At 39.9% G+C, this 17,944-nt stretch overlaps 1 protein-coding gene across 2 annotated transcripts in view; it reads right to left on the bottom strand.

The window, feature by feature from the left end:
* The window catches only part of SLC9A7 (solute carrier family 9 member A7), a 70,375-nt gene that overhangs the window by 27,084 nt on the left and 25,347 nt on the right, over positions 1–17,944 (bottom strand). For both annotated transcript variants that reach the window (XM_069875938.1, XM_069875930.1), the window contains exons 2-12: positions 14,185–14,384; positions 12,812–12,889; positions 12,021–12,097; positions 10,986–11,098; positions 9,557–9,662; positions 9,132–9,278; positions 4,982–5,082; positions 4,535–4,623; positions 4,308–4,421; positions 2,015–2,126; positions 1,003–1,156 (exon numbers count right to left, since the gene is read on the bottom strand). In XM_069875938.1, the coding sequence (XP_069732039.1) occupies positions 1,003–1,156; positions 2,015–2,126; positions 4,308–4,421; positions 4,535–4,623; positions 4,982–5,082; positions 9,132–9,278; positions 9,557–9,662; positions 10,986–11,098; positions 12,021–12,097; positions 12,812–12,889; positions 14,185–14,384 (1,291 nt within the window). The remainder of the gene's footprint in view (positions 1–1,002; positions 1,157–2,014; positions 2,127–4,307; positions 4,422–4,534; positions 4,624–4,981; positions 5,083–9,131; positions 9,279–9,556; positions 9,663–10,985; positions 11,099–12,020; positions 12,098–12,811; positions 12,890–14,184; positions 14,385–17,944) is intronic.

Below are 17,944 nucleotides of genomic sequence, written 5' to 3'. Positions count from 1 at the left end.
GCACATTATCTTCAATGAAAGCATTTCTGGGAGTCCTATGCATCTTTTTTTCCCCCAACATAGTAAACACCTTCTACCTATTGCCACAAGTAGTTTACTTCAAAATCAGCACCAATTCCTAAGAATAGGCAGTTCTTCAGAAGACCAAACCTATTTTTATTTAGGATTTTCTTGTGATAGAATAGGAAAAAACAATAGGAGATAAATTCTGGTTAGCACAATTAGAAAGCAAGACAACATAAGCTTTCAAGTACTAAAAAGCACCAATAATTTACATATGAAAAGCACTGAAGGGTTTGTACAGCGTGTATTGCTTTAATCCCACTCTATTTATCTTGGTTTCTCCTAACTACCAAAACTTTCACAGAACGTTAATATACGTTATGTCTTTAATGATGATTGATTCATGATTTCTCTAACACTTCTGTTATGTGTCCTCAAACACGAATGTACGTGCAGCCTTGAACTATGAACTATTGGCCAGGATTTACAAATGGCAATAAGCATGGTTCTTACCACTTTCATAGATCACCTCAAATGAGGAGGAAATACATCCAGAAGACTAGCAAGATCTCATTTATCCTAGTTGTTTAGGTAATACCAGGTTTGTTTGGATGGATGTTTAAAGAGCATTCAGTTTAGCACCACCCACTAAGAACTCCACTTAACTTGAAAAAACCAAGTGCCAGAAGATAGGGAAATGCCTTAGTATAATAGGAAGATAAATTTATATAGGGCTAGATAGGCTAATTAATTATTTTCAGTATAGGATCTGATGCTGTAGCAAGCAGCACTATTTCATATCCTACTGGACTGACAAGGACCTAGATATGTACACAGAGTATCAGAGACCTTAGGGCTGAATCCCAGCAACATCTTGGACGGTTTCTTTACCAGCTTGCAGTAGCACCTTCCTCAATAAAACAATTTTCTATCTAGAACAGGTTAGCACAGTTGCCACTTGAAAAGAGAAATCTCCCCAGAATACAATTGCATACTGACCTGATGTTCAGCCACGACAGCATAGGAGTTGTACCCCCACCAACAATCCACACAGTGAAAAAGACGATGAGGAGAGTTGTTGAGAACATCATTTGATGTGAGTAGGTAGCAGTATCTCGTATAGCCAGAGCAAATGCCATGGCTCCCCTGAGACCTATGCGAAAGAATGAAACAGCAGAGCTTCAGAAGTGTAACCATGCATATTCATAACATGGCATCTTCTCTTGCTCCCTCCCTGCCACACAGGCACAAAGTGACAGGCAGAACGCACTGGGCTCCAGCAACTTTTAATTCCCTCAGTTTCCCTCATGCCTCAGGATGATTTAGAACATAATTTGCCCTGGTAGTTTTCTGTAACTTATAGGATTCACAAGTGCTAAGAAAAGGTGCATTTCCAGAAACTAAGAGAAAAGAAGTGCAGAAACAAGCCAGTTGTGGACAACAACAACAAAAAATATTACGGAAATCCAGCAGCTCCCTGAATCAAAATGAAAATGCACACTTTTCCAGTTGATTCCATAATGGAAGTACAAGTTTCTGATATGAAATTTGTTATCAGCTAGAAAGATATTCTAGTTAATAACATGTTCACAGGCAGACTATACTCCCCCACCCAGTCCCAGAACTCCACTAGCAAAGACAAGCCATGGCATTTGGCCATCTTTAGACTTCTTTAGTACAGGAATCACAGAAGCACAGGACAGTTAAGGCTAGAAAGCACCCCTAGAAGTCATCCGGTCCAACTTTCCTCCTCAAGCAGGGTCAACTGAAGTAGTTTGCCCTGAACCACATCCAGATAGATTTTTTACTATCTCCAGAGATGGAGATGCCACAGCTTCCCTGGGCAATCTGTGCCACTGGCTTGGTCACCCAAACAGTTAAAAAATGCAGCAACCATTAAGTCTTCTATTCACGATGCATGGGTGTGGATTATGAAAGCAGAAGGTATTACAATAAATTGCTTAAGAGATAAAAATAAGATTTTTGCTCTAGCAAACATTTTTGCTTTTACCTGAAAACATCATCATGTGCTGAAAGTTCCAGCTGATCTTGTGCCTTCTGCCCAGATTCAACAAGAATGAGAGAGGGTAGATGTGTGCAGCTCTGCCAAAAAATATTGCAATCTGTTCACAGCTAAGGGTTAAGGATTTCACTTCGCTGAGGTATGCACTCTTGGCTATCTGGCTTTAACAGGAAACTTCTCTTTTAGCGAGAGGTTTACATCATGATATCAAGTGTTCTTGTTATTTTTGTCTACATAAAACAAACTCTCATCAATTATGTGCATACAGAATTTATTGCACAGAACACAAATTTTAACTAAGATTTTTAATGCACAGTGAAATTATACCTAGTATTAAAATTACCAGTTGCACAAACAAAGACTTCACTTATAAGATTCACGCTTTAAACAAGTAGTGGTCATACCACATTTGATTCTGTGTCTCAGATCAACAGAAATGCAGTCCTATCTACAGAAGGAAAATCAACATAGGACCAGCAAGTGGCCATTCCATTATAGCTCCTGCAGAGACAGTGTCTCCTACTGGCTGGCAAGCACTTATGATGACAGAATTACTAACACGATAAAACCAAAGTCGACTTGTGAGCACTAGAATGAAGTTCAAATAGAGTAGTAAAAGAGTACTGCAGAATTTCATGGCACTAAGTGTTAAGCTCCTTCCCTCCCTTAGTATGCTGTAAACATCCAGTGGTTCCAGTGAAGAAGCAGGAAGATGAATATACCCTCCACTGTCTAAGAAATGCTTTAGGACAAACTGGAGTGATGTGTTGAGATCCTATAAAACAACAACAAAACCAGAAGTTTTATAAGCAGTCCTTTTGAGGACAGCAGAAATCAGACAACATAAGCCATCACAGGAAGAATGACCAAGTTTCTGTCAATGAGAAAGGCTTCATGTCTGCCTTTGCAGTCCAACACTTCTCTTTCAACAGCTGATGATGGCTCTACGTTTCAGTCCCACAAGGTGTTAACTCAAAGGGGACAGTAGCTGTTGAGGCAAAATTCAGGTACTAGTACTAGCTGCCCTTCACACAAAGGCAGAGAAACACTCAAGAGACAACAGAGGTTAAGTGCAATGGTAGAATAAAGTGAAAAATGTAGTAAAGGGTCAGTGGGTGAGAGGAGAGAGGAACAAAATAAACACTGAAAACCACAAAACAGATAGCATAACTTGAGAGAGGATACAGGACCACAGCAAAGATGAGAATTACAATGCTTAGTATAATAGATTCAACCACTCTGTTCCTGTCTTCATACCATGGCTGCAGGGCTCTAGAGCATTTTTTAGGTCAGAAGAATGGATGTAAGGAGACACAGGAGGAAATTTATTACTGGTTCAGAATATGAGTAAAAGGCCAAAGGAAAATAAAGACAAATGTGATAAATTCCTAAAAGCAGCAGACAGATGAGAGAAAACAGTGGAAAGAGGAAGAAAAAAAGCAATATCTTCTAGATTAAGCCATCTTTATATGTTCTTTCACTAGGTTTTATCTCACTGCCGACAGCCCTACTACTGCAGCTGCAGAGAGAAATCAAGACTGGATGACTAGTTCCCATTGCTTCATGCACACTTTTAATTGCTCTGAATTTTTAAGCAGCCAGGAACATAGTGAAGGAATAGGTACATAAGCTATTTCAACAAGGGCAGGGTGCAAAGAGATATCTAATGATATGTGAGTGCGACTACTACAAAAGTGTTCTGTTCTGGGGAATTCAAGAGCCACCAGGTACCAAGACAGCCAGGAATAATGGGAACTGGATGTCACCTCCAACAGTAGCAGTGTCATTGTCTGCACCGCAGATCAGTTCCTTCCTCCTCCCATCACCTGAGAACTTGACCTCTACCTTTGGGGCATTGCTCAAAGACATTCTGTTTGCCCATTATTCTCTTTATTTACTTGGAGTTTGTTTTCTTCAAGGCACTGCTGGAAGCGAAGAGAAAAATGAATCCTTTCTAGGCCTCCAAAGTTTGCAGACAAGAGCAACACAAGCACTACTGGCTGTCAATAGCCAAGCCATGCAGTAAAGCATATTCATTTATCTATTGAAATCATATGACTTCAAGCACTTGCTCAGCGGCAGAGCTATCAACTGCGTGGCACAGCAGCCTTAGGGGTTTGATGTAAGGGGTAACCAAAGATTGTTCTCAAAATTCTTGTGCCTCAAAGACATGAGCGAACCTCAGGTCAGTCACCATCCTCTATTTGGTAAAGCCAACAGATACCACGATTTTTCAGGCACCAAAGACAGAGAAATCTCATACACAGCAAAAAAAGGATACAAAAGCTCCAATGATGAAAACTGGGCTGAATATGTGTTTCTGGAAAGTAAACAGTGCCAGACCCATATAAGAAAATATGAAGTTCTCTGCCAGGAAGTGTAATACTTCAAAGAGCTAGGGAGAAAACAGTTACATGTTAATGGCTGAAGCAATAAAGCTGCTTTTCAAAAACAATGGTACACAATACTATAGCAATACAGCATGCAAAAGGTAAAAGACAGTCTTGCCTGCTTAGTGCGACTTCTTGATTCAACGGACAAATTATTGTACGTATAGTGTGCCTGAGTAATTCCACAGAAGAGGACAGCCACCACACCTATGAACAGAATTACATGCAAAAATCAGCCTGTTTACTGTGTGTATTCAGCACATTTATGTTTCAAGTTCTATTAAATTTAAACATCATGCTTAACTTGCAGATTTTATGAACCTTATTTTCAACTGAGTCAGATTTCAGGTTGGAATCAGGGGGCAACTGGGCGTGTGAATGAAACCAGTGTTTTTGAAAGCCACGCAGTGAGCTGCACCTCCAATGGCAATTGTACAGAATACAGAAAAGCTTAAAGCACCAACATCTTGTTTCTCATCGGAAAGTTTCAATGAGGAAGTGGAAAAAAGGATTGCTAAGACAGAGAGGGTCTCTGTCTCAACATGCTTGAATCCCAACAACTCACCAGTAAATCCACAAGCTTCTGCAAGCAAGAAAGTGCTCCAGGACATCAAGAAGAAGAGAGCCGTTTCCAGCAGGGGGAAGCAGTGCAACTTGGTAAACTTTGTCACGTTAAGTCATTGGTTAAGGGATAAAAAAAATAAACCCACAGCTCCTTTGGCTTCTCTGTACCCATTATTTATGAAAAACACTTATGCACCACTAACCAATGCTAGTCTGAGAACAAAACTCTTTTAGTGCTGAAAAACACCAATTTCATCACATCAAGGCAAACTTCAGAATCAAGGTCTGCCCTTGCACCAGTCATCAGTTTGGGATAGTTTTGCTGCATATCCATGCATAACTGTGGCTCCACCTCTTTGCAGTAACATCTTATTCTATGCCTTGTTTCTTTGCAAAGTGCCAGTAGGGAAGGGACAAAAAAAAAGGTATATATGGTGTTCCTTTCCTATTGCGTCTCTTGGTTTTCCATTTTTGGTTTTGTTTTGTTTTGGGTTCACATCTTCATCCAGTAAGGATTTTCCCCTCCATGCCCCATCTTTAAATCAAGCATAAAATATATTCACAAGCATTTAAGTCACAGGGCTGTTCTTGACTACAACCACCCTAAGATGAAGTAGAGTTTTCAGAATTTGTCTGCTCAGATTTGTTGACAAGTCTTTTTCAGCAAACGTGGCTACTTGTGTACTTCTGAGGCAAAACAAAAATCCTGCCTACAGCAAAATGTATTTCCTCTCCTCAAGCTGATGCGTTTTACAGTAAAAGCCAGCTCCATCAGAGCACCTCAGTCTTTTCAATGGGTAGAAAAACCAAGTTCATCTTCCAGAGGAGAGCCAAACTCATGGAACGTCAAACACACTGAATTAAGAGTTCATGTAGCTACCGAAGCAGTGGACCAGATATCAGTAGTGTCAAATATAGCTCTTCACTTACTACAGAAGAGTTGTTCACATATTTACAGAATTCTTTAGGTTTTTTCCTCATCACTACTCTGGAAGCAGGTAAACACTGAACGGCTCACTGCACCTGAGGTACAGGCAGCTACACAACTCTACTAGAGGACACAAAGAAACCATGTGTAACAGGGATGGCAGAGAGAGATCTCTGGTCTTTCTGAAAGCTGACAACTAGTACAATTATCTTTGAAATCCAAGTGGGAGGACAGCAAGAGCACAGCAAGGACACTTGAAACAGCAAGGTGGTAGCACTCTCCCTTGCTCATAGAAAGGCAATCAGTATCAAGGGACACATCAAGGCTGCATCGTTATCCACCATTGTTCTCCATGCGTAACAGCTGCTTTCTGGGCTCTCAGCAAAACTGCATAATCTAAAGCTAATGGCAGCACTGGGTAGTCACGGGGAAATCTGCTTGGGGAGTCATGGCTCAATATGGGATAGGGATGTTAAAAGCAATGAGCAGCACCACTTTTCACAAGGAAATTCAGAGGTTGTGGGAGGCACGGGGCTTACGGCACTCTTGACTGCCTTTTGCAAGCAGCAGTCAGGTGGCCCAGAAAACTCAGTGGAAACTCTCTCCTGTAGGCTTGATCACAAAATATGTCCTTCTCCACAAGCCACAAGTGACTAACACTAGAGGCAAACAGCTGGCAATATTTCAATGGGACCCTGCTTAGGACAAAGCCATCCTGAGGCTGGCCACCTGCTCCCTCACCACATCTAATCTTGTTGGCATTCTCTGCTATATTGGAGGAGAATAAGGGCTCCAAAACATATACTCCAGCGACACCTTCAGCTGCAAACATGCTTTATCAGAAGGCTGCACTCTAAACAAAAGCCCAAGCCATCATAAGATGTCTCTCCGTGACAGTTGAAGTTGCACCAAATATAAAACTCTGCGTTTTTCAAGCAGCTGTTATTCTCCAGTCGCTTCTCCATATAAACCATCTCTAAAATTTTAGAGGAGATACGGTTCCACTGAGATAGACTTTTTTTCCCCTCCTAAACCAGACCCATTTTGTAACATCATGCCTCTCAAGCAGCAACCTGCACCAGAGCAACAACTAGAACCAGTCTTCCCACAGAGCACTCAGATAATTCCACGGCAAGTTTATCCCAGTGTGTGGTTCAAGAGACTTTCATGGATGCTTGAGAAATTGGGCAGCCACAGTCACTTCATAGGACAGGACAGTTCAACAGTGGTTGAACTTTATTCCCCTGAAGTTAGACAAGGGCCCTGGAAGGAACAGATTCCTCATTTCCAGTCTTTTCTGGAAGCTTTGTGAATCAACCTCTTAATTCCCCTTGCTGTTACTTTAAGTAGCCATACCAAAACATTTAATTAAATCTGAAATGAAAACCTGTGCTCATCGTTCTGGAGGAAGAGAAGGGTGAGAGAAAAAAAGGAAAAAAAAAATCTTATTATTTCATGTAGCAATTGACTCAATTGAATTGTTAATTCAAATTAAATTATTAATTCCATTTTTTTAAATTTAAACACTAAAGCAAAGACCACTTTCTTTATTCCCTAAGCATGCCCTTCTCCTTCATATAATTTCAACCAGGCAAATTCTGCAATTTAGAAAGAAATACAAAATGGTAAAATATCTTAACAGTTATAGAAATAACCAGGCAGAGAGGCCAAGACAGCTTGCTAAAAGCCAGAACAAGTCCACATATATTATGTGCATCACATTTGGAAAGTAAGTATCCTGTCTGTTTTCAAAGGACAATGTATGACTGCATGGAAGCCATCACTGAGAAGTACACTGCACAGTAGGTACTTCACATCTATAGGAATAACAATCTATTAACTTAATTCACAATATAAGTTATGGGTTCTAATCAACTACAAAGATAAAATGCAAATTTACAGTTTACTTCTACAGTATTGCACATCCTTAAGTATTTTTTCTAAATTAAATAGTTAAAATTGTATAACCGAGAAACAATTTAAGGTTTTTGCTTGCTTTGTTGTTTTTCTTTTTTTAAAAAAAACAACAAAAACCAAACAACCCACAGAGCCTGTCTTCTGAACAGCCTCCCTGCTCCCTCTTAAGTACAAATATTAGAAACAGTAAGAAGTAATTGCTGCTTCAGAAGCATGGTTTTACAAAATTAATCTGAATGCACTGCAGCTGTAATTAGTAGCTGGCCAGCAAGCCAAAAAAACCACAGCAACAGTATTTGCTCAAGTAGAGCTATGGATGGCTAGTAGTCTAAAAGCCAGATGAAGAGTCATGGTACTGGGCCACATCAATTGCAGAACAGTGGAACTGAAATTCCAAACATTAAAGCATCACATCTCTCATTTATACCTGAAGGGCTACAATTACTCAGACACATATCAGACAAATGTTCACTGTGTGTATACCACAAGACATGTTTGAGACATAATTACTTAAGATGAAGAATCACTGGTTTATGATTATTCTGTAAAATATCACATTCTATGCTTTATAGGTCAGTTTTCAGAAACCTTGGCAGATCAAAGCTATCTACGGTATGTACAAATACACTAGCTAGTCTAAGAACAAATAAATTAAACTACTCTTTCCTGAAGAAGCATCACAATTTCTGGACCATGTCAGGCGTAATAAGGTCTACTACTGGAGCCACAAAACCCACACAGATTGCTCACTGAGCCCTCAGAGCTCTAACCAAACAGCGGCAGTAAACTTCAAGAGAGCAGGACAGGTCATGCAAAGCACATCATGTTGTGAAGTTAACTCTGGTAGACATCTCCAAGACAGATGGCCATCAAATTTACAGCAGAAAGGTTAACTCTCAGAAAGACCTCCTGTAGGGTTGGAAATAGCTGTTGAAGATTTTACCGACAACAGAATCAAACACCAGCTATCATACGAGATATCTTTCAATCCAAATAATAAAATAGAATTTTTTTATTTCTGAAATAGAAATCGAGCATAAGGACGTGTCCATTTAAGGCCTCCCCATGGCATGAAGCATGTAGCAATGTCAGTAAAATTTCTAGCATAGGCACAGTTATAAATGAAAAAAGTAATTTCTGTGGGTACCTGTATGCCTTTCTACAGACAAAGGTTACAAAAATACTGATCACATCTTCAAACTCAGATTAAAACAAGCCAGTGCCAACATTGCTATAGCTGGAAACAGGTGAACCCTGTTCATACCTGAATGTAGCACCTAGTCTGGAAGAGCTAGACATGAAAAAGGATATCAGAGCTGTTACAACGCCCGTCACTGCTCCCATCATGAAAGAACCACTGAATATTCCCAGGAAAACACCAACAGACTTGAAAAATGCTGCTGCATCAAAAGCATGGGTATTTTCACCTGTTGGCTGGTAGGCAACTATAGATCTAGAAAGAGAATAACACAATGAGAAGTTAGAAGTGGCATCAGAAAAGTTTTATTCTATAACAGCAACTCCCAAGCAACAGAAAAGACCATACCAAAGGCAAATTTGCCTTTCCAGAATACATACGCATGAGGGATCCTGGCAAATGTTTGCAATGTTTATTAATTTGGTTCAAGAGAATCCATTTAAATTTAAAATAACATTTCTCAGAAAAAGCATTTATTTTTAACAAATACCAAAGACAATTAAGTAGAATTCAGTATAGAAATAGTTACTCACGAAGATAATACGATGGCAACAGCATCATTTAACACGCTCTCCCCAAACAGAAGGGCATAGAGATCAACATCAGCATGCAGCTCATTAAATATTGCAAGCACGGTAACTACAGACAGAAAAGAGAAAAAACACTGGCTGATTTCAGTAACAATTGCATGAGCCGACAGAGTAGACTTTCCAGTTTGCCTAAAGCAACAAAAGCCAGGAATTGAAGTACAGGATCAAAATTCAACTGGGAAACAGACTAGCCATATTTATAAGTAAGCAATTCCACCAACAGTTTTAGGGCATCTTCATTAGGAGATGGCTCTGTTGTCCTCTCATCTGCACAGTGTTTATAGGAAAGCCCCCATGATCAAAGCGCATGGGGCACACAAAGCACACCTACCAGAACCCTAATATTTCCTGTAGAACATCTTCCATGTAGGGAAATCAACAGTACATTATGCAGCTTTTGCTGCTGTTGAAGTCTGTGTGGATTGTTGACATACCTTTAGTATTTCAGCCATTGTAAAATAGTGCTAATAATCCTAAGCATTCCCCAAAGCACACACTATGCCACAGGAGGGTACATTTGTGCAGAATTTGAAAAGGGCAAGACTGTTAAATATCTATAACCATCCCTTCAAGAAACTTCAATTCCTATACACAAGCTTAAAAAGAATAAATAAATCATGTGGTGATTTTTTGCATAAGTTGTGTGCAACCACCAGCTCTTCAGAGCTCAGCTCAATCACAGGACCTACTTCCCATTTTTGCACAAATCACCACCTCAAATTAGCTGGTTTAAATGTCAGGCTTCATACTTCACCACTCCCTTCCCCAGCACCTCACACACTACCTCTCCAGACTGACCTGTCAAACCCAGACTCCCACGTGAGCCTGCAGGACTTTGAAGGATGACTACATTATTTTGGCAAAAGCTCAAATTACTTTCCCATAAGAGCATTCTTCTGCTTAAACTTGTAATATATGAGGTTTGTTTGAAGGAGGAAAAAAAAATCCCCACACCTAGAGAGCCTAGAAGCCTCAAATATTGCTCTTAAATTATACTGTGTCCCCAGCATCTTAACAATAGATGGAAGTCCTGATATCTGGACAATGTAATAGTTTCATCTTATTATTTGCACTCTTAGACTTGATGCACGCTTAACAAAAAACCTACTGGAGAAAAAAAATCTTAAATATGTGAACTGGAAAGTTACGTTTTTCCCCAAACATACCATCATGTCATACCAGTCCAGCACCAAAACAACAGAGAACAGCTTTACAGCGCTCAGAATTTGCATGCATTTCAGAGAAAAGGATCAAAGATACTAGCATAACGTAAGTGAAAATAAAGCACTGTTAATATTTTTGTGCTATGCAGCCAGCAGTCCTAGCAACAGGGTTATTTTGGAAGGTTATTAAAAAATGTTCAGCAAGCTACCTGGATCAGTGGCAGATATTATCGCTCCAAAGAAGAGGCAGTCTGTATAATAGAATTTATCAGAGAGCTGACCCACCAACTTCATTAGTTTCACAACCCCATACATGAGATTCCTGAAGAGAAAGAGGATAAAACAGTGCAAGTCAAACAAGTTGGTGCGTTTCAGACAGGCAAAGGAAAAGCACAAGCGATAATATTTCAGGCAGGCCTGGTTATGCTACAGCTCTGTGAGACACAGACACATTTTAACACTAAGCTCTCAAAATTAAGTTTCCTTTTTTTCCTCCCTATTGAGTCAATTGACGTATATGATCCAGAATATATAATTTAAAACCAGTAGGCAAAGCGTGGAATCCATTTACACAACTAGTACACAGAATCTACATGCTGTTTTGCTTTTCCACCAAAGCGAACATTTTCTTGCTCAAAATTCCCCTAAGTACTGTTTCTCCCGACACAGTAGACAGGCCACAAGCTCTGAGCTAAGAATAGCCTTTGAAGCATTTCTCTAGTGAAATTCTTTGAGACACAAACCATGGTTACGTGTGCAATACAGGATTTTTGTATTTCCATATATCAAACACAGTAATACTAGCAGCAGAAGAGGTTATATGCAAGTAAACAAAAAGTGAGAGAGAGCACACACATGCACGTGGGCTGTGAAAGGATCATCTTTGCTTGATAGCTAAAATTCTGTTGTAAGTGGTGTCCAGAATTCCAGTTAAAGTCAATTCCAGTAAGAGTCAAACAAGATTTCATTTCGGATCAGACCATTACATCAAAAACTCAACAATGCTCTTTAGTACTGTGGACTTGACAAGTTACTCAAATGTGACAATATAATTTGACAGGACATTATTGTTTAGAAGTGGGATAAAACTCATCAAAAGATGTTTGCATTTTGTCTGGAGGATACACAAAAAAAATCCTCAAGCAAACAATTTAATAAATTGAGGCCATCTGGAAGGTTCAACACGCACTCCATGAACTTCAGCTTTTGTATAGAAACAAACTGGTATCACACAGTTCACTTACCCGATAATAAAACAAGAGACTGCTGTTCCTAAAAAGGCATAAGCCAAAATGGACCCCAAATTCCTGAAAAAGTGTCTCTGCATAGGAAAAAAAAATTGACATAATTCTTTAAAACAAGTGATATCACCTGTCCAATAACAGGCAGCACACTACTATGCTTGCATTAATACACAGAAACACCCCTTCATATCAGATAAATGTTTCCATTACCCCAGTGTAAATTCTGTCCAGCTTTGATAAATTGGAATAAACCAAACCTAAACCACGTATTAAGTACTACATGGAGCTTATTGACAGGAAGCTTTTCACACAGATTTTTTCAGAAGAGATGTAAGAGTTAGCTGCAAAACTAAAAACCAGCACCTATTCATGGTATCTTCAAGTGACAGCAGAATCTGGGCCCTTCTGCTATTCAGAGTCTGGCAAATACCCAACAGCATTCAGGTTTGTGTCAACTTCTCCGCATAATTTACTGCATTTCAGAAATCTGAGAAGGACCAAAACACTTCACTGAAGGACATCTTTTACTTTAAAGAAAATTGATGTTAATGTCTGGCAACTTTCAAAGGAAATTGAATCAGCAAGATTAAATAGAGTTTAATGTGTTTATATTAAAAAGTATATGTATTTTCTCACAAAACAATATGACCTAACCAACTATGGAAGAAATGAGATTTTTCTTACTGCCATAAAAAAAAATGCTTGAAATGGAGACTGCACTCCTGAATAACTCAGCAGTCTCAAGTTAAAAAAATAAAAGGCTATTCTCCTCAGAAAATTATTACACTTACTTTCTTCAGGCTGTAACCAGCATGAAAAATAATAGGAGGCAACAGAATGTTGAAAAATACTTCTGGGTCAAATGTTACCTAAAAAACAAAACATGAAATTTCAATTAGAAACAGACATACACAGAATGTTAGGTCTTCTTTCTCTTTCATTTTCTGACAACTACTATTTTTGGTTGTTGAAATAGCAAACAACTGGCTAAGTCAACCCTCCAAAACACCAGCCAGCTCTATGCAGCAACAAAAAGCAGCAGTTCTTCATGGTAAACAGCATCTAGAAAAACAGACATTACATCCATCCATCACCAATGATAGTCTTGCAGCAGTTGTAAGCACAGTCCCCTTTTTAAATTAAAAATTTCCAATAGACATGATGCTAGAGAAGGTATTTCTTCTTGCGGTAAATTATATTCATATATTTGCAAGTGAGATGCTATTTATGCTCCTTTTTTGTGAGTCTAGCCTCCGCACAGTTATTGTAAACCAATCAGATTAGATACAAGACAGCTTTTCGGGAACTGGGATGATCCATCACTTCTACACATTTCAGCAGAAGCTCCAGATAACCAGGAAAAATACTAGAGTAAGGAACAAAAAACATCTAAACTACAAATAGAAGATCTACATCCATGAGACCCAACTAGGCTCTCTTCAGCCCCATCTAAGCACAGCTTAGAAGCCAAACACAAGTGTGCAATTCCAGAATAGGATTAATTCCAGCTAACTTTAGATATCTGTAAACAAACAGCTATGTATAAACTGCCACCTAAGCTCTCTTAACAGTCAGCAAAAAGAAGTATTTTTAGGTTACAAACTTTCAAGTCTCAATCCTATACTAACACTGAATAGAAAAAGCAGCCATCCTGACACCAAGTAGAAAAGAAGCCAAACAGCAGATCTGGGTAACAGTTAACATTAATTTCACTTCCAACACCAGGCTGTCTCACCTGATGGATTACAGGGATGTAAGCAGTAACTATTTCCTGACAATAAACACATTAAAAAAGCATAGGTAAAGGAAATAATAAGAAACATTAAGAAAAGAACATCTTCCTTACATTGTATTAAACAAGGCAGCATCAGGCTTTTTTTGTTCAGCTAGTCTTTGTGAATTTTACAGATGCAAGAAATGTATATTAAGTCTTCAAACAGCAAGGGCTTTGGGAAAGCAATACATACATGCAGAGAGCACAGTTGCACTGGCAACGACATAATACAGAAAGTGCTTCCCAATTAAGCATTGAAGTGCTGTCACTATCAGGAATACAGACACTTGATACTACCTAATATTCAAATGGGATGGAGTGAGGAGGAGGGAAGGAAACGCAGATAAAGGAGAAAGATTCAGACAAGCATAAGAAATGGTCAACTCTCACCTTTCGCAACATGTCATTTTGCTCCACATTGTGGATCTTCCCAGGGCTTATTTCCCCTTTGAGCGTATACTCAAAGAACTTCCCGCTGACGTTGACCAGCAGGGTTGTAAACGGCCTGTCCTCCAGCGAGCAGCTGAACGGCTTGTCACGTCCACTGGTAGAGGGAGTCCCATATCTTAAGATCACCCCAACTATGAGTCCTGGAAAAGAGTTAAAAATCCATGAGGCTGATTTGCGACTCCTGTACCTAGCTTTCCAATTTCAAACAATACCTAAGGTATTATGCATGAGCCTTACAAGCATACAGGCATTACAAACATTTTGCAGTGAATCATTACTGTTAGTTTCTTGCAGAAGAAGAGAGGCCTTGAGCACATCAAAGATACCAATGAATTCATAAAACCTGGGATCTGCCTGCAGTGACAAACAAAATACTCCATTACACTTTTTGTCTTCTTCGCCTTCATTCACACCTCTAACACACAAACCTGAGTTGAGAGGCTAAACAGGAGGACACATCAACTACATTTCACCTGCCTAAGGACAGACCAAGTAGACAGACCATCGGTGGCAAATAACGACTGCTGGAAACGTGTGACCATAATTTAGCTGAAACAGGGATGTTTGCCATGATATTTTACAGCTCCAGCAAGGATGCAGCTTTTTTCCTGGCAATTCTAAGCAAGCAAACAATGCTTGTTGCACCATCTCCTGCATGCTCTGCAAACTTGGCAATTAAATTTCAGAGGCCATGCACAAAGAAGCCGACTACATGTCTTTTGCAAGCACTTCCCACATTCCACAAACCAAAAAATAAAGTAAGGCAAAAACGAGCAATCCTAAGAGACTGGAGATCCAGGAATATACAAATTACCCAGCCAGCCTACAAAAAATCCAACCAGAAAATACTATCAATAAGGGATGCACCAAGCACAATGACAAAAAAAAAATTGTAACCTACTGGAAGGATGTTGGGGATTAAAATAGTATACCTATAGAGTATTAGAATTAATTGTGTGATCACTTAAAATTAAGTTGAATTGTTAAAATTAAGTTGAATTGAAACTTGTTTTCCTTAGCTTAGCATGAGTGATTGACGTGCTGGTGCCTTAGGCTGTACACCATAACTGAACTTCAGTTGAACTTCTGCTTAGTTAAAATGAAGCAGTGCTGAGCGTCTTGCATAACGAGATAAACTGGACCAAACCCATCATTTCAAGGAAAAAGACCTTAAAAAACGAGAGAAACCATTTTATCTGAAGTCAACAGAAGGAACATGAGACCCAGGTCCAGATAAGGCAGGAGGATGATGAAATTGCACAAATAGATCACAGAATCATAAAATCATAGAGTGCTTTGGATTGGAAGGGACCCTAAAGATCATCCAGTTCCACCCCCCCTGCCATAGGCAGGGACACCTTCAATTAGATCATGTTTCTCAAAGCCTCATACAACCTATAGCCTTGAACACCTCCAGGGATAGCAAAGAGAAACAAAGAAGTGGGAAGTCCCTTGTAAGAGGGCCCCAGCCTGAGCTGAAATAAATAGACTCTAAATTCAGAATCTTGAATCTGATCTCTTTCTTGCAGTCAGGGACTAAGACTAGATGCAGCTGCACCTGGACTCCTCTCTGCAGAAGAGTTTAGAAAGCAAGGTGGTCCAGTCTGAACCTTGCTCCTTGGCAAAAGGATCCTCCTGGATTCTTACACAATACAGAAATTTGACAGATTGAGTGTGTGGAAAAAAGTCAGGAGGAGCACCTGTTAGTTCACTGGAGCCACCTGCTGCGTATGGACCTTGGTCCTAGCAGTTGAAGTCTCATGTGGAGTGAACATGACTCTCATTGGGGTGTGTATGCACTGGAGAGATTTTTCCTGTAACAAAGGGCCATGCCAGGAGGCTGGAGGGTTTTAAATGATCACCGTTCCTTTTACAATGGAATAAGAATACAACAAGATTCCAGCTCTGCAGAGAGGACGTATAAGAAAAGTGAAAGTGGTTTTGGTCTGGTAAGTAAACAAATAGATATCCACTTAGTCTCCCCAGTCGCCTTAGGATGTTCTACAATTTAGCCCTCATTCCAGACAAAGATGCAAGATGAAGACAGATGTTTGATCCTTTTGTTTGACAAGTCAGTAGTCAGCTCTGGTTTTGCTCCCTGCGGCGCCCGCTCTGCATCCATAGATCTGTTTACCTAGATGGTAAATGAAGTTGACAGGTAATAACCAGAGAATAAATGAGGTATAACAGAGAAAAAAAAATTCTACCACACATCACAAAAAACCCACCCTCCAAACAGAAGCATCTTCATGGCATAGTGTAAAGAGTAACCAAACTGTACCCCAAAAGAGCAGCCAACTGAAAGGCCACACCTAATTCTTGTCTAGTGGAGAGTAGAAAAATAGCTTTATTGCAAGAGAAGATGCAACAAGTAGTAGCTGTGACACTAGTGGGCAGCTCGCCCCGGCCCTCTTTCTCTGTGATCAAGAGAACACAGTGGCATCACGGTCATTAAAAAGTAACTGGAAGATTAAGATATATTTTCTTCAGAAAAGAGAAGTACATACTCAAAGGGAATACATGGGATGAAACCCCTGCAGCACAATGAAGCTACTTACTGTAATTTCAAATGATGATAATTTTAAAACAGAGGTTTATGTAAGCTTGCTCCTAATGACCCTGGAGCATTTTATAGTTACACATGACAGATGCACAAAGTGACAGGCCAGTCACCTCCAAACCACTTGCACTACCAGTTATGGTTAGAAATATCTTCCCTAGCCCAGCCAGCTGAATAGCCAAAGCTTTCTGCTGCTCTCACCCCCACTCACACGTTGTAAGAGCTAGGCTCACAGAATACAGCAGAAAGACTGCCTGTGTTAACAACTGATCTAATTAGCATCAGTCAGAAATCCTGTAGTAAATCAGAAGCCAGAATGAAAACTGTGCAGAGAAGCTTATGCATAGCAGCGGCAGAAAGCCAAATCTGTACTGCTACTAAAGTGAGAACGGAGAGGGGGACACCGATAGACGTAATAGCTTCTTACGCTCAGACTGTCCTTCAGTGACTTCATTGGAAAAGCAGATGGGAAACCCTCATTGCTATTGCGCTGGCAAGACGCACTGTAGAGCAGGATGTGATTGCATTACGTAACTAGATATAATCCACTCATACATTTTCCTCCCATAATAAAATATACCAGTTATTTTCAACTAAGTTTTGAAGATATGCCAATTATATCCATAATTTATATCCAGTGTTTGAAATATGCATTAACCCTCAGTGTCCCATGGCCCAGCTAACACAGCTACAGGGAAATACCCCGTTTTCACACACTTCTACTGGTAAAATACCAAACTGGATGACCTTTGCACCAACACCATTTAGGAACAGCCGATCCCTGCTGCCAGGCTGCTATCTCGCAGCAGGATGCAGCTGGGACCAAGGTGGACAGTGTAGAGGCAGGAGGCCAGCAGAAGCAGCGGCAGTAGGTGAAGGCAAGGTGCAGTCAACTAGCTAGGGCTACATGGGGCTCAGTTGTGAAAGGTAATAGGTGTGATACAGAAGGAGTTAAGGAAACCACACAAATACCACAGGCAGCTTCATTAGCAAAAAAATACTAGGCACTTGGTAATTCAAAAGATGAGTTTATAGAGAGGAAAACCATACAGGAGTATTCTCAGCTTTCCAATGAAAACCAGTCTTTTTACACAACGAAAAGTTACTGGACTTTTTGGACGATTTCTACATCCCATCTCA

The sequence above is a fragment of the Phaenicophaeus curvirostris genome, chromosome 1 (genome assembly GCF_032191515.1).
Source record: "Phaenicophaeus curvirostris isolate KB17595 chromosome 1, BPBGC_Pcur_1.0, whole genome shotgun sequence".
NCBI classification, from domain to species: Eukaryota; Metazoa; Chordata; class Aves; order Cuculiformes; family Cuculidae; genus Phaenicophaeus; species Phaenicophaeus curvirostris.
Note: the sequence above shows the minus strand (reverse complement) of the source record. Positions and strands in the feature narration are given on the sequence as shown.